Source organism: Podarcis liolepis, assembly GCF_965112155.1.
Source record: "Podarcis liolepis genome assembly, chromosome: 10".
In the NCBI taxonomy this organism is placed as follows: domain Eukaryota; kingdom Metazoa; phylum Chordata; class Lepidosauria; order Squamata; family Lacertidae; genus Podarcis; species Podarcis liolepis.
Genome location: NC_139562.1, coordinates 4,771,670 through 4,792,614, shown reverse-complemented (window position 1 = coordinate 4,792,614; position 20,945 = coordinate 4,771,670). Strand labels below are relative to the sequence as shown.

Below are 20,945 nucleotides of genomic sequence, written 5' to 3'. Positions count from 1 at the left end.
GTGGATCATCAGAGGTGCTGATGGAAGTCCAAAAAGATTGTATAAGATGTGAAGTTCTGTGGAATGATATAATAATTATTGGTATGTTGAAATTAATATAAATTATATATAAAAAAGAAAGGGGGCACTATAATAATAATAATAGTAATAAGAGTAATAATAATAATAATAATAATAATAATAATAATAATAATAATAATTTATTTATACCCACCCATAACAATAATATAGCTGCAGTACTAATAATAGCATCAATACGATGGTGTCCAAGTGTGTGAAGAATTAAGCAAGTGGAGGAAGGTCTGAAAAAGACAAAAGTAGAATTGAAGGAAGTAAGATGCGAGGAAGAAAGAATCAAAGCCGAGATACTGGGTTTAAACAAAAGCCAAGAGGATTTAAAAGATTGGATTGCTATGAACGAATTAAGACAGAGGGAGGCTAATCTTAGGATGAGAGGCATACCTGAAGGTCAAGGGGAAAACATAAAGGAAAAAATAACAGTAGAACTAGCCCTCTGGTTGGAATTACCAACAGAAGAAGTAGAAAAGGCAATACAATCAGCTTTCAGGTTAAAAGCCAAACTCCCAAAGAATAAAAAATTTGTAGGAGATTGCTTAATTATATTCAAAGACAAGGAAATAAAAAATAAGATCCTACATAAGAGCAGAGAGAAAAGGTTAAATATTGGAGGAAACAACATAATAATTTTCAAAGATATTCCGGTGAGGCTTCTAAAACGTAGAGACTCCTACAAAGAATTAGTACAGATACTTAAAAGAAATAATATCGAGTTTAAGTGGGAGTTTCCGGAAGGCGTCTCCTTCACATACAGGAGTAAAAGACAAAAACTGACAAATCCGGGAGAAACAGACAAATTCCTAAGGAAATATAAAGAGTTGAAACCGCAAAGGGAGGTGGGGGAGGGGGGAGTGGGACCGGGGGGAGATTTGGGGGGGGAGGCGGAGGGCTCGGGGGGCTCGGGGGGGGAGGGAGGAGGGTCTGAAGACGAAGTCTAAATAGAATCAATAGTTGTTTCCTCTCTTCTTTTCTCTTTCTTTTTTATCTCTCTTCCTTAATTAAATCGCAATGGTGTTAAAGATATTAAGTTGGAACGTTAATGGGATGAATGACAAAGGGAAAAGGAATCGAATTGAGCATGTTTTGAAGAAGGAAGGATTAGATATCATTTGTCTCCAAGAGACACATATAGCGAGGAAACATAAAAGAACTCTGATTAATCCAAGATTGGGGAATGAGTTCATATCCTCAGACCAGAGTAAAAAGAGAGGAGTGGTTATTTATATAAAGAAACAAATCGAAGCGAAATCCCTTTTCAAAGATGAAGAAGGAAGGATATCAGCGGTACAAATAAATTGGCAGGGAGAAAAGATTATAATAGTTGGAATATATGCGCCCAATGTAAATAAGTCAGAATTCTACGGAAGATTGGAAGAAAGGTTATTTGATTACGCCGACCAAAAATCATACTATTAGGCGATATGAACGGAGTGGTGTCGTTAGAAGTGGATAGATTGAGGGACACAAAAGGAAAAGAAGGAAAGCTGCCCAGAACCTTTTTCTCCTTGGTCCAAAACTGTAACTTGGTAGATATTTGGAGGTTTAGATACCCCCTAGAAAAGCAATACACCTTCTATTCAGAACCTAATGACTCATCATCAAGACTAGATCAGATATGGGTCTCGAAGGAGTTAGTTCTAAGATCTCTACGGGTGGAGATTCAGGCCAGAACCATTTCAGACCACAATCCAATAAAAATGGAATTGAAAGAGCAGGAAAGCAGACTATTTAGATGGAAATTGAAGGACTACCTGTTAGATGACCAAGAGATAGTAGAAAAGGCTCAAAATAGATTAAAAGAATATTTTGAAGATAATTTAGGCAAAAATACAAAACCTAAGGTGGTATGGGACGCAGGAAAGGCGGTAATGCGGGGCTTCTTTATTCAACAGAGCGCAATCAAGAACAAAAAAAGGGAAAAAGGGAAAAAAGAAATTATGCAACAATTAGCAGAGAACGAGCAGAAGCTAATCAAAAACCCAAAAAATAAGAAAATAAAAGAGAACATAAAAGTCCTACAATCCCAATATACAATGCTGATAAATAGAGAGATAGAATGGAAAATTAAAAGATTGAGACAGAGGAATTTCGAACACGCCAACAAAACGGGGAAGATATTAGCTTGGCAATTGAAAAAAAGGAAGGAACAGAATACGATAAATAGGATAGTGGTGGAAGGAGAAGAAATAAATAAACCTAAAGAAATAAGAAAAGCATTTGTGGATTTCTATGGGGAACTCTTCAGAGATTCAGGAAAGAATAAAACGAGGGAAATAGAGAGATACTTAACATCCAAGAATATAAAAAAGATTCCCCCGGCAGACAAAGAGAAATTAAATGCCCCGATCAAGGTGGAGGAAATAAAAGCAATAATAACAGACCTAAAAAACGGGAAGGCCCCGGGCCCAGACGGGTTCACTAGTAGATATTACAAAGAGATGGAACCGACTCTGTTATATCCCTTACAAGAAGTAATGAATATTATTCTGAAGGAAAGAGAAATACCGGAGACGTGGAAGGAGGCACTGATCACACTAATTCCAAAGCAAGATTCAGAATTAGATCAAATTAAAAACTACAGGCCGATTTCCTTACTAAACGTAGACTATAAGATTTTTGCGGGAGTCCTGGCAAGAAGATTTAAAGACATTTTGCTAAATAGCATCCATAGAGACCAAGCCGGCTTCTTGCCGGGCAGGCAAATGAAGGACAACCTAAGAAATATTATAAATATTATAGAATATCTAACAGAAAGGTGCGACAAACAAGGCATACTGCTATTCGTGGACGCCGAAAAAGCGTTCGACAACGTAAATTGGGAATTCCTATTGAAACAATTGGATTACATGGAAGTGGGCACTGAATTTCTTAACGGCATTAAAGCAATATATACGGAACAAAAAGCAAGATTAATAATAAACAACGTAGAGACGGAAGAAATAACAGTAACCAAGGGAACAAGACAGGGATGCCCACTGTCCCCACTGTTATTCATAACGATATTAGAGGTCCTACTAAAAACCATCAGAGAAAACAAAGAAATCAAAGGTATTAGGGTCGGCCAGCATGAGCATAAAACTAAAGCCTTCGCAGATGATTTGGTTGTAACGTTGGAAGAGCCATTAGAATCAACAAAAAAGGTACTCGGAGAATTTGATCAATTTGGGGAGGTTGCAGGCTTTAGATTAAATAAAAGAAAAACAAAAATAATAGCTAAAAACATGCAGGCAGCCGAAATTGAGGAACTACAAAGAGAAACAGGAATAGAGGTAACTAAGAAGGTGAAATACTTAGGGATATGGGTTACGCCAAAAAATATAGATCTCTTCAAAAATAATTACGAAACGGTATGGAAAGGAGTTAAGAAGGACATGGAAACGTGGGGCCGGTTAAGACTGTCATTTTGGGGTAGAATAGCCACAATCAAAATGTCGGTATTTCCAAGAGTTTTGTTCCTCTTCCAAAATATCCCGATCATTAAGGGTACTAAGATATTTAAAGCCTGGCACAGAGACATCTCCAGATTTATCTGGCAAGGAAAGAAGCCGAGAGTAAAGTTTAAAATTTTGACGGACACGAAAGAAAGAGGAGGCTTCGCCCTTCCCGATTTGAGGATTTATTACGAAGCATCCAGCCTATGTTGGATAAAGACATGGATAAAATTAGAAGATGGGGAAGTGCTAGATTTAGAGGGTCACGATAACCGATATGGGTGGCACGCTTATCTGTGGCATGGGCGGAAGAAGGGCCATACAGGATTTGGGAACCATGTATTCAGGGGCCCTTTGTTGGAGGTCTGGGAAAGATATAAGGAGATGTTAGAACCCAGAACCCCCCAATGGCTATCCCCATTAGAGGTAATGGCCATCAAAAAGATCAATATGGGAACCAACTGGGCAACTTACGAACAACTGCTCATGAAGGAGGAAGGAAAATGGAAAATGAGGCCGTACGACCAGGTTAAATCTCAAGTATACGATTGGCTACACTACCACCAAATAAATGATATGTTCAGGAAAGACGTAAAAGACAAAGGCTATGCCGACAAAAACTCTAGATTCCAATCTGAGGTTCTGGGGAGTAACATAAAAATATTATCTAAACTGTACAAGTACTTACTGGACTGGAACTTAGCTGATGAGGAGGTTAAGGCGGTAATGACCCATTGGGCCAGAGACCTTGGCCGTAATATTTATTATGAAGAGTGGGAAAAACTCTGGAAACAACATCTAAAATTTACGGCCTGTGTGACACTTAAGGAGAACCTAATGAAAATGTTTTATCGCTGGTACCTGACTCCGGTTAAGTTAGCCAAAATGTATGGATCCTGCAACAAATGCTGGAAATGTAAGATAAGGGAAGGCACGTTCTACCATATGTGGTGGGAATGCCCAAAGGTCATAAGGTTCTGGGAGAGTATATATGATGAAATGAAAAAAATGCTAAGATATACCTTCAATAAAAGACCAGAGGCGTTCTTGTTAGGTCTGGTAGGAAAAGAAATCAAGAAGAAAGATTACAAATTGTTCCAATACGCAACAACGGCAGCAAGGGTCCTAATAGCAAAAAATTGGAAGCAGGAGAGTATCCCAACAACGGAGGAATGGAGAAGCAAATTATTAGAATATGTAGAGATGGACAGGATGACATGTAAAATTAGATATACAAAAGATCAGAGGTTTGTTGAAAATTGGGAAAGTTTCACGAAATATCTGAAAAGTTTAATCGATGAACAGACAACACTAGTAGGTTTCCAAGAAGCTCTGTAAGAGAAAAGGGTAAAGCTAAAAGAAAATGGATGGATGAGAATGACTTATGGCTTTACAAATATGGAAATGCGGATTTATTGTTTAATGTTATTTTGGACGATTCGTGAAATGACTGAAGGAAGTCAACTCTTTTCTTTTCTTTAAGTGACAGATATGAGTTTTGATTAAGTTTGCTATGTATTTTGACTTTTGAAAACTAATAAAAATTACGCATGAAAAAAAAAAAAAAGAATTAAGCAAGTCTTTCCCAAATTGGGGAGGGCAAACCACTCAGCCCCCATCCATACCAAATTCCTTGAGGTAGAAATCCTGCAAAATCCGTCATCAGGGAGGCCAGCTTCATGTCTGACCACAAAACTAGCAAGAACCCGTTTCGGGGAAGCCTAATGCTGACTGCTAGTCTTGAAAACATCCTCTGTTAAGGTGCAAGGAGCGCTCGGGAAATGCAGTAAAAAAACATGGGTTCAGTAAATTGTTCCAAGGACTGTGGTTGGATGAGAGATGCTGAGGCGATGGCAGGAGATGGTTGTGGGAAAGATGAAGCGGCCAAGATGATGTCTCTTCTGCATCCAGGGCAGCTGTCTACCAGCTCCATCTGGTACGCAGGATGAGACCCCACCTGCCCACAGACTGTCTCGCCAGACTGGTGCATGCTCTGGTTATCTCCCGCTTGGACTACTGCAATGTGCTCTACGTGGGGCTACCTTCTTCACACAATGTATCGTTAAACTATGGAACTCACAGCCACAGGAGGCAGCAAAGGCCACCAACCTGGGTGGCTTTCAAAGAGGATTAGATGAGTTTGTGGAGGATAAGGTAATCTCCTGGTTGGACTACTGCAATGCGCTCTATGTGGGGCTACCTTTGAAGGTGACCCGGAAACTACAACTAATCCGGAATGCGGCAGCTGGACTGGGGACTGGGAGCGGCCGCCGGGACCACATAACCCCAGTCTTGAAAGACCTACATTGGCTCCCTGTACATTTCCAAGCACAATTCAAAGTGTTGGTGCTGACCTTGAATGCCCGAAAGGAGAGTCTCCACCCCCATCGCCCAGCCCTGAGGTCCAGCTCCGAGAGCCTTCTGGCGGTTCCCTCACTGCAAGAAGCCAAGTTACAGGGAACCAGACAGAGGGCCTTCTCAGTAGTGGCGCCTGCCCTGTGGAACGCCCTCCCACCAGATGTCAAGGAAATAAACAACTTTCTGACTTTTAGAAGACATCTGAAGGCAGCCTTGTTTCGGGAATTTTTTAAATGTTTGATGTTTTCTTGTGTTTTTAATATTCTGTTGGGAGCTGCCCAGAGTGGCTGGAGAAACCCAGCCAGATGCGCTGGGCATAAATAAATAAAAATTATAATAATAATTTAAAGGTAAAGGTACCCCTGACCGTTAGGTCCAGTCGTAGCCGACTCTGGGGTTGCGGCGCTCATCTCGCTTTACTGGCTGAGGGAGCCGGTGTACAGCTTCCGGGTCATGTGGCCAGCATGACTAAGCCGCTTCTGGCGAACCAGAGCAGCGCACGGAAACGCCGTTTACCTTCCCGCCGGAGCGGTACCTATTTATCTACTTGCACTTGGACGTGCTTTTGAACTGCTAGGTAGGCAGGAGCAGGGACCAAGCAACAGGAGCTCACCCCGTCGCGGGGATTCGAACCGCTGACCTTCTGATCGGCAAGCCCAAGGCTCTGTGGTTTAGAGTGTGCTAATGGAACCCCTCTCCCTGACCTTTTTGGACTACATCCTGCCACGCATTTCCAAACAGAAGGCCTAACAAATGGGGAATCTGGTTTGAGCCTCCGTACCAAACCCCCCAGCAGAATTTTCTCCCACCTCTCTCCTCCGGCACCCCTGCTTACCGAACACTGGCACTGGTTGCAGGGGTCCCGGGGATCAGGGAAACTCTCGCCGTCCACACAGTCTCGCCCATGGAAGCTGCAGGCGTCGCAGGTGGGGCAGCCGCAAGGGTCGCGCAACGGGTGAGGGCATCGGGCCGTGGGGCAGAGCTTGGGTCCGCAGGAGACGTCGCCTCTCTGGGAAGCGGGGAGAGAGGGCCAAGTGTGAGTATAAGGTGTGGGGTACCTGGAACACCTGGTGGCGTCTGAGGGTCCAGCCCCTTTGCTAAGCATGGAGACACCCCATGGAGATTGCCCCCTTGCATGCATAGGGAGCCCTCACACCCACTTCCCTGTCCCAGGGCAGATCTACACACAGGGGGCAAAAAACAACAACCCTTAAATATGTCAGAAATTAAATTGTTAAAAGAAAAAAAACGCTATGGAAAATCACTTAGATTTTTTCCCTTGCTCTCCAGCGCCACCTGGTGTTGCATGTTTATAGCACATTCCAAACTCTGCTTTTTGACTAATTTAGCTGAGTCCCCCGTTTTATTTTATCCTGACATTTATTTCCGTAGTTTGCCCTGCATGAAGAGATCGCTTCCCCCCCAAAGCACCCATTTCACTACTTCGGTCGATGGAACTGGCACTGTTACACCATCACCATGCTGCATTTGTAAGAAATCAAACTTTTAGTGTGGCAGAACTTTGGAACTCCCTGCCACTTGACACCAGGCAAGCGCCATCAAAGGAACTCTTTTCGGCGTCTGCCGAAACCACATTTGTTCAGATGAGCCTCCCTGAGAATTGGCTGAGATGGAGAAGGTGATGTGTTTAATTAAACCATTAGTGATAGGAATGGGCCTTAGGGGCAAAAAGGAGAATCAGCTTGTGGTATCTGCGTCTGAAGACTGGGGGGGGGGGGGGAGGTGGGTTCATGGAAAATAGTAGAGTTGGATGCTATTATAGACTGGCGGAAGTCCAGTCCTAGAATCACAGGAACATAGAAGTGCAGGGTTGAAAGGCACCTAAGAGGTCCTCTAGACCAACCCGCTGCAAAGCAAGAAACACAGGAGGTAAATCTCAACACTTACCAGGCAGCGGCATTCCTCACAAGGCTTGTTGGGGGCAGGGAAGCTGTCTCCCTCTCCGTATTCACGGCCCTGGAAACTGCAGCCTGCAGGGGAAGGAACAAGGAAGGACTCCAACACCCCATAATTTAAAAGGGCATCGGGCGTTAGTCTGCCAATGGCCTGGTTAAAAAAGAGTCTTTTCACCTGGTGCCTAAAGAACCGTTGGCCTAGAACCAGTTTTGCCCACCTGATGCCCTCTGCGGAATAATAATAATAATAATAATAATAATAATAATAATAATAATAATAATAATTTATTATTTATACCCCCGCACATCTGGCTGGGTTTCCCCAGCCACTCTGGGCGGCTTCCAACAGAATATTAAAATACAATAGTCTAGGTAAAGGTAAAGGTACCCCTGCCCGTACGGGCCAGTCGTGACCGACTCTGGAGTTGCGTGCTCATCTCGCTTAAGAGGCCAGGAGCCAGCGCTGTCCGAAGACACTTCCGGGTCACGTGGCCAGCGTGACGAAGCTGCTCTGGCGAGCCAGCACCAGCGCAGCGCACGGAAACGCCGTTTACCTTCCCTCTGTAAAGCGGTACCTATTTATCTACTTGCACTTAGGGGTGCTTTCGAACTGCTAGGTGGGCAGGAGCTGGGACCAAACGACGGGAGCTCACCCCGCCATGGGGATTCGAACCGCCGACCATGCGATCGGCAAGCCCTAGGCGCTGAGGTTTTACCCACAGCGCCACCTGCGTCTATTAAACATTAAAAGCTTCCCTAAACAGGGCTGCCTTCAGATGTCTTCTAAAAGTCTGGTAGTTCTTTATCTCTTTGATATCTGGGGGGGGAGGGCGTTCCACATGGCAGGTGCCACCACCGAGAAGGCCCTCTGCCTGGTTCCCTGTAGCCTCACTTCTCGCAGGGAGGGAACCGCCAGAAGGCCCTCGGTGCTGGACCTCAGTGTCCGGGTAGAACGATGGGGGTGGAGACGCTCCTTCAGATATACTGAACCGAGGCTGTTTAGGGCTTTAAAGGTCAGCACCAACACTTTGAATTGTGCTCGGAAACGTACTGGGAGCCAATGTAGGTCTTTCAAGACCGGTGTTATGTGGTCTCGGCGGCCGCTCCCAGTCTAGCTGCCACATTCTGGATTAGTTGTAGTTTCTGGGTCACCTTCAAAGATAGCCCCACGTAGAGCGCATTGCAGTAGTCCAAGCGGGAGATAACCAGAGCATGCACCACTCTGCCGAGACAGTCGGCGGGCAGGGTCTCATCCTCCGTACCAGATGGAGCTGATAAACACCTTCCCTGGACACAGAATTGACCTGCGCCTCCATGGACAGCTGTGAGTCCAAAATGACTCCCAGGCTGCGCACCTGATCCTTCAGGGGCACAGTCACCCCATTCAGGACCAGGGAGTCCCCCACACCCGTCCATCCCCCTGTCCCCCCCAAAACAGTACTTCTGTCTTGTCAGGATTCAACCTCAATCTGCTAGCCGCCATCCATCCTCCAACTGCCTCCATACACTCACACAGGACCTTCTTCAGTCCAGAAATCTCCGGAGGCAGCCCCCCCCCCCCAGATATTTCAATGCCCAAATATCGTCCTCCGAACTGAGACCCCACGGAAATATAATTTGTTCCGCTCTTCTGGATCTCGCTGCTCTGCTCATCTTCCTGGATCAGAGGGGCTCTGGGCCAAGGAGGCCCCCGTGGGGAGCCAGCCACTCCACTCTAAACCACCCACCCTGCCCCATAGTGGGTAGGGCGCCTTTGCCCAAGGGGCACTGACCTTGGCAGAACGGGCAGGAGCAGGGTCCGGGCACAGGGTAGGCACAGGGGGCTGGCGGGCAGAGCTTTTTCAGGCACTGAACCGAGCCGGCCTGTAGCAAACGGAGCAGAGCGTTAGAATCACAAAATCGTAGATTTCGAAGGGACCCCTTGGGTCATCTAGTCCAACCCTCTGCAATGCACGGGTTCCCTTCTATGCTGTGCCAGTTTTACATATAAGCTAAACAAGCTATAGCTTAGGGCCCCACTCTCTTGGGGGCCCCCCCAAAAATTAAAGGAAAAACAACAACTGGAGGTACATTTCCAAAATATAAGATAAAAAACAAATAAAATTAAACCTACATAAAGCAACAGTGTTTTGTGTTGTGTAGGTTCCTATGATGTAAGTCATGGGCTCCGTCTGCTAGCCTGCTCCCTAAAATATCACTGCTTTGCTCCTTTCTATATATAGGGTGCCTACATTCTGAATGGACTAGTTGCAAATGTTATGTGCAAATGGCTTGAGATACTTATGAGGTCCATCAATTACCATATAGCATATATTCAACACAAAAAACAGAGACAGTTTGTTTGCTCCTTTCTATATATAGGGTGCCTACATTCTGCTATTTATACAGTGGTACCTCGGGTTACATACACGTCAGGTTACAGACTCCGCTAACCCAGAAATAGTATCTCGGGTTAAGAACTTTGCTTCAGGATGAGAACAGAAATCGTGCTCTGGCGGCGGGAGGCCCCATTAGCTGAAGTGGTACTTCAGGTTAAGAACAGTTTCTTTTTTTTTAATGAAATTTTTATTGGTTTTTCAACATTTATAAAAACACATACAATACAATACACAATACAAACAAACAAACAAACAAACAAACAAACACATAAACACACAAGTATAATTTCAAATCTTTTCTTTTCATAAACCTTACTTCACCGACTTCCCCGTACCTCCCCTTTCTGCATCCCTATTTCCAAATTCATTTCAGCAAATCCTCCCCCTTACATTAATCTAATTTTCCCTTGTTCTTTTCTTTTACTTGGTCTTTTACGGCTGTAACCCCCCTTTTTTTATAACGTCAACATTTTAACACTCATTAATTTTACAATATTTCTTGAGATAAATTTTAAATTTCTTCCAATCTTCTTCCGCCGTCTCTTTCCCTTGGTCTCAGGTTAAGAACAGTTTCAGGTTAAGAACGGACCCCCGGAATGAATTAAGTTCTTAACCCGAGGTACCACTGTAATTATTAGCAGTTTACATCATATATTTACACCTATTATTTCATGTTGTAGCAAGTTTCTATATAGTAGGTCAGGCATAGACAAACTTTGGCCCTCCAGATGTTTTGGACTACAATTCCCATCATCCCTGACCACTGGTCCGGTTAGCTAGGGATGATGGGAATTGTAGTCCAAAACATCTGGAGGGACAAAGTTTGCCTATGGCTGGATTAGATTATGAGTCTTTGTATATTGTGTTTCTAAAGGAACTTTTGTTATTGCCAAATGCCGATGTGTTTACATTATTAAGCTTGTTATGAATAAAAAGTCATTTTAAGTTAGAGTTTAATAATTATTTCACTATCAATATACTTGTTCTTAATTGTATTTCACAATTAATATACTTCTTAATTGTACTTCCGTTCAACAATTACTTTGATAAAATACATATTTTGTTATGTGCAAATGGCTTGAGATAACTACTAGGTCCATCAATTACCATCTAGCATATATTCAACACACAAAAAAGCGACAATTTGTTGTGGACAAAGGACAGCTGGACATCTCAAGGGCCCCATTAGCTTCAGGAGTTTAGGGCCTCTTCAAACTCAAATCCATCCCTGCTTCTATGATCCCATCTTGTGGAAAAGCCCAAAGCGATATTGTGGAAAGGGGAGTTGCTGTTCCACAATTCTTTTTGCAACCGAGGTGGGGTTGGCCGATCCAGAGACAGAATGTGTCCCTGTCCCCAGCCCCAGATTTTGAGCTGCTTACATCCCTCAGCCCCTGACCAACTCACCTTGCAGGTACACTGGGAGCAGAGAGGGTCCCCGGGGTCAGCAAAGCTCTGCCCATTGCTAACGGTGACGCCGTTATAGGAGCAACCTGTGTGGAGACAGGAGAAGAAGGAGAACAATGATGAACTCCCTGCTTTTGCAAGTTCCAGTCTGGAGGTCTACATGGGGCTGCCCTTGAGACTGACCCAGAAACTCCAGTGGGTGCAGAATGCCGCGGCGGAGACTCCTTACGGGGTCCTCGCTGCAGGATCACATTCATTCGGTGCTATACCGGCTGCACTGGCTCCCGGTGGAGTATAGGGTTAAGGTGCTGGCTTTGACCTTTAAGGCCCTATGCGGCCTAGGACCCTCGTACCTACGGGACCGCCTCTCCTGGTATGCCCCACGGAGGACCTTATGGTCTGCAAACACTCTGAAGATCCCGGGCCCCAGGGAAATTAGACTGGCCTCGACCAGGGCCAGGGCCTTTTCGGCCATGGCCCCGACTTGGTGGAACGCTCTGTCCCAAGAGACTAGGGCCCTGCGGGACTTGACATCTTTCCGCAGGGCCTGCAAGACAGAGCTGTTCCACCAGGCCTTTGGCCAAGGCACAGTCTGACCCCCTCCTTCTGTAATCCTCATAGAACCCTAAACCCTAGCCTAATGGTTTCCATTAATTTGATTTTGAATTGATTTTAAAATGATTTGATTTTAGAATGCTGTTTCACTTTTATTGTTGTTAGCTGCTCTGAGCCCGGCTTTGGCCGGGGAGGACGGGATATAAATATTATTATTATTATTATTATTATTATTATTATTATTATTATTATTATTATTATTATTCTGCAGGAAACAGTGCCCCTGAGCATGTTCAGAAAGCCTCTCCAGCTTTTCAGAGGCAGGTCTGAATGCTTCTCTTCCTTGTCCGCTCCAGTTTCTGCCCGTAGCCCTCTCTTCCCCCCCCCCTCTTGCCCCGGCACTCTGACCTCACCATGGCAGACAGGGCAGCACTGGCCGGGCCCACGGACGGGGTGGGTGCACCCCGCTTTGTAGCAGGGCTTTTTGGTGCAGGTGACGAATCCATTCATGCAAGTGCAGAGTCCGCAGGCGTCCTGGGGGTCCGGGAACTCCTGGCCGTTCAGGTAGCCCTCGGCGAGGTACGTGCAACCTGGGGTGGCAGAAATGAAGGCAGGAGAGAATTTCAGGCTCACACGCAGGCGGGCGAGAGGGAATAATTAGTATATCAATCAATCAATTTCCTTTATTCGACCGATAGTCAGAATTAAACATTACACAATAATTATAAACTATAACATCATAGGGGGTACATAAATAAGGTAGGGCCACAGTACTAGACCTCTCACAGATAACCCACGTCAAAGCATTCAGTTATACGTTTCCGACACCTGAGTGCCAGGAAAAGAAATTTAGCCACTGACAAGGTTGTTTTCCCAGAAGACTTATTTAGCAGATATGCTGTCTGCTTTCCTCTTTGTCGGGAACTGAGCTGGGGTAAGCATGGAGTTATAAGATACTGTCTTAAATTGTTGTAGAAGGGACAGCTCAATAAAATGTGCTCTGTGGATTCTACCTCACCCAATGCACAGTGGCATAATCTCTGGTCATATGGGACTCCTCCATATCTTCCCTTCAAGACCGCCGAGTCAAGAACATTCAGCCTAGCCGCAGTAAATAGTCTGCGGTATTCCATGTAGTGGATATCCGCCAGGTAGCGAGCTGGAGCAGCCCGATACAACTGCTCCCCCAGAAACAACCCAGGTTTCACACAGGCTATGTCCTCCTGTCTGGCAATATCCCTTAATCTTTGCGCGATCACCGCCTTTGCGTGGCTATACGTCATGGACTCTATATAAAGGGAGGACAACCCGCACTTCTGCACTTCCTCCACTATCTCCCCTTCCCATGGAGATTTAAAGTTATCCCTCAGAATCAAGGGGGCCAAACGCAAATTAGTATATCCATGCAACATGCGGTCAGTAGCAGGGGTTACATAACTTTATGACCACTGTTGTTGTTATTTGGTCGGTTAGTCGTGTCCGACTCTTCGTGACCCCATGGACCAGAGCACACCAGGCACTCCAGTCTTCCACTGCCTCCCGCACTTTGGTCAAACTCATGCTGGTCTCTTCGAGAACACTGTCCCACCATCTCGTCCTCTGTTGTCCCCTTCTTGTGCCCTCCATCTTTTGAAGAATGGATGCTTTTGAATTCTGGTGCTGGAGGAGACTCTTGAGAGTCCCATGGACTGCAAGAAGATCAAACCTCTCCATTCTGAAGGAAATCAGCCCTGAGTGCTCACTGGAAGGACAGATCCTGAAGATGAGACTCCAAGATTTTGGCCACCGCATGAGAAGAGAAGACTCCCTGGAAAAGACTCTGATGTTGGGAAAGATGGAGGGCACAAGGACAAGGGGACGACAGAGGACGAGATGGTGGGACAGTGTTCTCGAAGCTACCAGCATGAGTGTGACCAAACTGCGGGAGGCAGTGGAAGACAGGAGTGCCTGGAGTGCTCTGGTCCAGGGGGTCACGAAGAGTCGGACACAACTAAACGACAAATATATATATACAGTGGTGCCTCGGGTTAAGTATTTAATTCATTCTGGAGGTCCGTTCTTAACCTGAAACTGTTCTTAACCTGAAGCACCACTTTAGCTAATGGGGCCTCCCGCTGCCACCGCGCCGCTGGAGCACAATTTCTGTTCTCATCCTGAAGCAAAGTTCTCAACCCAAGGTACTATTTCTGGGTTAGCAGGGTCTGTAACCTGAAGCGTATGCAACCTGAGGTACCACTGTATTTGTGTGTTTGTGTGTGTGTGTGTGTGTGTATTTCCTCTTTGGCATGCATCCAGAGCGCTTACCTTCGCAGACTTTGCAGCAAGGTCCCGAGACAGGGAAGGGACACTCCAATGGCGGGCAGGATTTGGCCTTGCAGGTGACGCTCCCCTCCCAGCAGGAGCAGACTCTGCAGGGGTCTTTGGGGTCGGGGAACTGTTCTCCGTTGGGGAGCTCTTTCGCCTGGTAAAGGCAACCTGGGGGCGGCCGGGGAAGAGAGAGCACAGAGGAGGGCTAGTCAACGAAGAAAGGGGAGGGGTGATTGGGAGCCAGGACTCCTGGGTTCTGGAAGGGAAGCTGGTGGGGAGGGAGAAGGTAGCTGATAGGTCAAGGCATGGGTAGGCAAACTAAGGCCCGGGGGCTGGATGCGGCCCAATAGCCTTCTCAATTCAGCCTGCGGACAGTCCGGGAATCAACGTGTTTTTACATGAGTAGAATATGTCCTTTTATTTAAAATGCATCTCTGGGTTATTTGTGGGGCATAGGATTACGTTCATTATTTTTTTTCAAAATATAGTCCAGCCCCCCACAAGGTCTGAGGGACAGTGGACCGGCCCCCTGCTGAAAAAGTTTGCTGAACCCTGGATTAAGGCAAAGGGGCGTATGGAAGTATGGGGAAAGTCGAGATTTCTGTAGTGTTTGTGACAGCACGGGTACTGGCCAATAGGCCCCTGTGGCGGCTGAACATGCAATTATTGTAAAAGGCAGGACATGAACCTCAGCCTTAACTCCCGTAAAATGGGTATGTTTTTGGTCCTCCTCACTTGGGTCAACACTCAGAGCCTGGCACACACAGAATACACTTCACTGAGGTTGGTAGGCTGCAGGGAGTGGCGACAACTGGCTACGCATCTGCTGCCAAGCCGCGATCAAGATTCTTCTATCGATTTACAAAGCCTTGAGCAACTTGGGTCCAGAATAGCTTGGGGACCAACTGGACCCTGAGCTTGATGGCTCAGATCATCCACAAAGCGCTATCGGTCGTTCCTGAGTTAGTGAGGTTTGTTTGACAACAACGGGAAACGAAACCTTCAGCGCCGTCTGCCGAGTCCTGTGGAACTCCCTGCCACTAGAAAAAGATTTGTTGTCAAACAAACCTCACTAACTCAGGAACGACCAATAGTGCTCTGCAGATGATCTGAGCCATTGAGTTCAGGGTCCAGTTGGTCCCCAAGCTATTCTGGACCCAAGTTGCTCAGGGCTTTGTAAATCGATATAAGAACCTTGATCCCGGCTTGGCGGCAGATGTGTGGCCAGTTGTCACCACTCCCTGTAGCCTGACCTCAATGAGGTGTATTCTGTGTGTGCCAGGCTCTGAGCGTTGACCCAAGTTAGGAAGGATGTTAATAAACAATATATCCTCTCCTGCTTCCTTGAACATTCCCACATGCATAAGCTCAGAAGCGAACGCTCACCGTCGCACGAACGGCAGCAGTCCAGTTGCAGCGGGTGGGAACACTGGGCGGGCGCGCAGGGCTGGCGTTGGCAGGTGATGGTCCCGTTGTTGCAGATGCAGTCGCGGCACTTGTCCGACGGGTCGTAGAACCGCCCCATGTGCTGGTAGGGGACACCCAGGTAAAAGCAGCCGGCTGGGGGAGCTGCGGGGAGGAGAGAAGGAGCGTTGAGAGTTGGAAAGCGGTGGCCTTTTAGAGTTTGCTTTCAGAGTGGCATACAAAAGATGAACAGGTCAAGTTAATAATAATAATAATAATAATTTATTATTTATACCAATCAGCTGCTCAGCGGTTTTGTTTCCACACCCCCTTCCCTCTTTCTAAAAAAAAAAAGCACAATCTGCTTTTCACCCCTGGGCAATTCGGCTCCAGGGACCAACATTCGCTCCATAAGATGCACAGACATTTCCTCTTACTTTTTAGGAGGAAAAAAGTGCATCTTATGGAGCGAAAAATACGATACTTACGGCATGAGCTGCTGAGAGAGTTTCTGTTGGTGTGCACTTAGGAAATAAGTGAGCAAGCAACAAGCCCTTCGGGGATCGGACCCCTTGCCCATCCTAACAGAGAGGTTAGGCTGGCCTCAACTAGAGCCAGGGCTTTTTTGGCTGTGGCTCCTATCTGGTGGAACGCTCTGTCACAAGAGACTAGGGCCCTGAGGGACTTGACATCTTTCCGCAGGGCCTGCAAGACAGAGCTGCTCCACCAGGCCTTTGGTCAAGGCGCAGTCTGACCCCCTCCTTCGGCAATCTTCGCGGAGCTCTGGCCCAATGGTTTCCATTGGTTTGATTTGAATTAATTTTATAATGAATGATTTTAGAGTGTTGTGTTGTACTGTTGTACAGTTTTATTGTTGTTAGCCGCCCTGAGCCTGGCTTCGGCTGGGGAGGGCGGGATATAAATAAAACTTTATTATTATTATTATTATTATTATTATTATTATTATTATTATTATTATTGCCAGGGAAGCGGGCAGACCCTGGAAGGTGAAGCTGGTGCAGTTCCTTACCTGGACACCGGGGGCAGCATTCTCCGGGCATCAGGAAAGGTTCCGGGCACAGAAGGGGTGGGCAGCGGCGTGAGAGGCACTGGACGTTCCCATTCTGCGGACGGGACGGGGGGGAAGAAAAGCTGGCTGAGCGTTGCGCTGGTAAAGTGCTGTGATTCTACAGTGCTAGGATTCCCGCTTTGCAGGGGGTTGGACTAGATGGCCCCTGGGTGCACCTTCTGTGACTGCAAAGGGGAAAGACCCCACCCTCCTTTCCCCGCTACCCTGGCACTCACGATGCAGTGGCACTGCCGGCACTTGTCCGTGGGGTGGGGGAACTCCGCCCCGTTCGGGTACTCCTTCCCGGCGTAGTTGCAGCCTGCGCAGGAAGGGAAGGGTTAATAGTGGGACCCATTAGTTGGAGAAAGGGGTCTGTGTGGTTCTGGGGAGCAGAGCTGACTGGGGGCAAGACTAGGAAACAAGTGGGGATCAGGGGCGGCATCTAGGCGGGGTTGGTTTTGCATATAAGCTCAACAAGCTATAGCTTAGGGAACCACTCTCTTGGGGGCCCCCCAAAAATGTAAAGGAAAAAACACCTGGATATACATTTCCAAAATAAAAAACAAATAAAATAAAAGCTACATACAGCAACCGTGTTTTGTGTTGTGTAGGCTCCTATGATGTAAGAAATGGGACCCACCTGCTAGCCTGCTCCCTCAAATATCCCTGGTTTGCTCCTTTCTATATACAGGGAGCCTACATTCTGCTATTTATAATTATTAGCAGTTTGCACCATATATTTACACCTATTATTTCATGTTGAGATACCTATTGGGTCCATCCATTGTTGTTGTTGCCTCCCGCAGTTTGGTCAGACTCATGTTTGTAGTATAGTATAGTAAAAGCTATGGTTTTCCCAGTAGTGATGTATGGAAGTGAGAGCTGGACCATCAAGAAGGCTGATCGCTGAAGAATGGATGCTTTTGAATTCTGGTGCTGGAGGAAACTCTTGAGAATCCCATGGACTGCAAGAAGATCAAACCTATCCCTTCTGAAGGAAATCAGCCCTGAGTGCTCACTGGAAGGACAGATCCTGAAGCTGAGGTTCCAATACTTTGGCCACCTCACGAGAAGAGAAGCCTTTGTGGAAAAGACCCTGATGTTGGGAAAGATGGAGGGCACAAGGAGAAGGGAACGACAGAGGATGAGATGGTTGGACAGTGTTCTCGAAGCTACCAGCATGAGTTTGACCAAACTGCGGGAGGCAGTGGAAGACAGGAGTGCCTGGTTTGCTCTGGTCCATGGGGTCACAAAGAGTGGGACACGACTAAACGACTAAACAACAACAACATACTTGTTCTTAATTGTATTTCACTGTTAATATACTTCTTCTTAATAGTATTTCAGTTCAGCAATTACTTTGATAAAATACATATCTTGTTATATGCAAATGGCTTTCGGTCCATATTAGGTCTATTAGGTCCATAAATGACCACATAGCATATATTCAACACAAAAAACCAGCGACCATTTGTTGTTGACAAAGGACAGCTGGACATATCAAGGGCCCCATTACCTTCAGTAGCTTAGGGCTTCATCAAACTGAAATTCGGCCCTGTTCCAAATTCATGATTACATTACTTTCTGGATGTGATTCCTGCCTTTCAGAGGCTTGGGCTAGATCATGAGTAGGCAAACTAAGGCCTGGGGGCCGGATCTGGCCCAATTGCCTTTTCAATCCGGCCCACAGACGGTCTGGGAATCAGCGTGTTTTTACATGAGTAGAATATGTCCTTTTATTTAAAATGCATCTCTGGGTTATTTGTGGGGCATAGGAATTCGTTCATTTCCCCCCTCAAAATATAGTCCGGCCCCCACAAGGTCTAAGGGACAGTGGACCGGCCCCCTGCTGGAAATGTTTGCTGACCCCTGGGCTAGATGACCCCTTGGTGGGGTGTGTGTCCCCTTCCAAATGTACAATTCTGTGATTCCCGGGATGGGGTGTGTGTGTGTGGCATTCTAGCCCAGTGCAGGAGATGCTCACCGTTGCAGTTGTTCTGGCAGCAGGATCCGGGCAAGGGGTGAGCACACAGGGCCCCCGGGCAGTGACGCTCCTTGCAGCGCAGTTCTCCAGCGGTGCACAGGCACGCCTGGCAGGGGTTCAGTGGGTTCGGCAGTTCCTCTCCGTCCAGCACCACTCGGTTGTCCTGAGTGCAATCTGTGTGGGAACGTTCAGGGAGGCAGGAAAGGATATACTGTTTATTAATAGCCTTCCTAATTTGCGCTAGCAAGTTCCTTTACTTGGGGAGTTTCACATTCCCCTTTTAAACACACTGCGGGTAACTGGTTGCAGGCTCGTGTAAGCCTCTCACTATTAGGTTCCTGGTAAGTTCCCTTCTATCTCTCTTAAAAGAATAAACACGCCACAATCTTGTGTAAAGTACATAAAAGTACAGTGGACGCTCGGGTTGCGAACGTGATCCGTGTGGGAGGCATGTTTGTAACCGGCAGCGTTCACAACCCGCAACTCGTGCGTCTGCGCATGCGCGGGTCATGATTCAGCGCTTCTGCTGTATTCTTAGTTTTAGATTTTGATTTATGTGGAAATTGTTTCCCATTTGGTTGTAACTGGAATTACCCGTTCAATGACTCACCGGGGCACTTTGGACAGCATATTCCAGGCCTCCTCTCCGGATGCGGACAAGTCAGTGGGGGGCAAGGAGTGGGGGAGCAGCGGACGGTGCCATCCTGCGGTGGAGAATAAGGCATTGTTGTTTATTATTGCTATTAAATTTGTATACTGCCCTTTTCCTCCCAAAGAACTCAAGGTGGGTCACGGCACAAGTGGTTCTGCCCCAAAACTGCGGTCTCTGCTTCTGTTTGTTCCCTGCCTAAACTGGACAGACTCAGGACGCCTCCAGATATCTTTCAGATGGGGTTGCAGAAGAGTTCACAAAGCTGATCAAAGATGGACAGACTTTGCAAGACCTGAGCTGCTCAGCTGACTGGTAAGGACTGGAGAGGCCCACTTAATCACTATGGTACCTCTGGTTGCGAACGGGATCCGTTCCGGAGGCCTGTTCACAACATGAAAAGAGCGCAACCCGCAGCGGCGCGTCTGTGCACACACAGGTTGCGATTCGTCGCTTCTGCGCATGTGCGTGACGTCATTTTGTGCTACTGCGCATGCGCGAGCGGCAAAACCCGGTAGTAACCCTTTCTGGTACTTCCGGGTTGCTGCAGGACGTAACGTGAAGCGGACGTAACATAAGGTATGGCTGTATCTGGCTTGTGAGACAGCTAACATCCAGAAAAACGGCTTCTGGGCGTGCTGGGACGATGTTCGTTCAGCTGCATCTACATACAGGCAAAAACCCACAATAAATACCGTATTTTTCGCTCAGTAAGAGGCACTTTTTCCCTCCTAAAAAGTAAAGGGAAATGTCTGTGCGTCTTATGGAGCGAATGTACGGTCGATCGCTGGCTCCCTTTCCGCCCCTTGCCCAGGCCTCCATTGTTGAATGTTCTGCAGACATAGGCCGTTTGTTTCCCCAGCGACATGGGACTGGCTGATTAGATTATCTGTCTGGAAACTGTAGAAACGGCTCCCTTTCCTTTCCTAAAGAAGCTGCAGAACTGTGAGTTGAACCCCACAAAAACAGGATTTTTCCCCTTTGCAAAAGAAGCTACACAACTGTGAGCTAATCCCCGCAAAACCAGGACTTTCCCCCTTTCCTCCTCTAAAAATTAGGTGCGTCTTATGGCCAGGTGCGTATTACGGAGTGAAAAATATGGCAAGTCATAAATTAAATCATTATAACAAAAGGGGGAAAAAAGTAATGTAAAATGTAAAATCGCATAGAAAAGTTTTGGGCTTTACAGTGCCACCTAGTGTTACATGTTTATAACGCATTCAAAATACAGTGTTTTTTTTGACTAATATAGCTGAGTCCCCTGCTGGCTCTCACCAGACACCGGCAGCTCTGGCAGGGATGGTCCGGGTCGATGAACTCTTGCCCGTTGCTGTAGAGCCGCTGGTTGTAGGAGCATTGCTGACACGCTGGGCAGCAGGACCCTGCAGAGGAGGCAGAGGGTGAGAGTC

General features: G+C 46.6%; 1 protein-coding gene across 1 annotated transcript in view; it reads right to left on the bottom strand.

The window, feature by feature from the left end:
- The window catches only part of KCP (kielin cysteine rich BMP regulator), a 103,136-nt gene that overhangs the window by 34,695 nt on the left and 47,496 nt on the right, over positions 1 to 20,945 (bottom strand). The window contains exons 21-32 of the mRNA XM_083460848.1: positions 20,812 to 20,918; positions 19,498 to 19,591; positions 18,888 to 19,061; positions 17,140 to 17,222; positions 16,865 to 16,958; positions 15,817 to 15,999; positions 14,428 to 14,598; positions 12,537 to 12,713; positions 11,569 to 11,654; positions 9,556 to 9,646; positions 7,776 to 7,858; positions 6,703 to 6,876 (exon numbers count right to left, since the gene is read on the bottom strand). Of these exons, the coding sequence (XP_083316974.1) occupies positions 6,703 to 6,876; positions 7,776 to 7,858; positions 9,556 to 9,646; positions 11,569 to 11,654; positions 12,537 to 12,713; positions 14,428 to 14,598; positions 15,817 to 15,999; positions 16,865 to 16,958; positions 17,140 to 17,222; positions 18,888 to 19,061; positions 19,498 to 19,591; positions 20,812 to 20,918 (1,517 nt within the window). The remainder of the gene's footprint in view (positions 1 to 6,702; positions 6,877 to 7,775; positions 7,859 to 9,555; positions 9,647 to 11,568; positions 11,655 to 12,536; positions 12,714 to 14,427; positions 14,599 to 15,816; positions 16,000 to 16,864; positions 16,959 to 17,139; positions 17,223 to 18,887; positions 19,062 to 19,497; positions 19,592 to 20,811; positions 20,919 to 20,945) is intronic.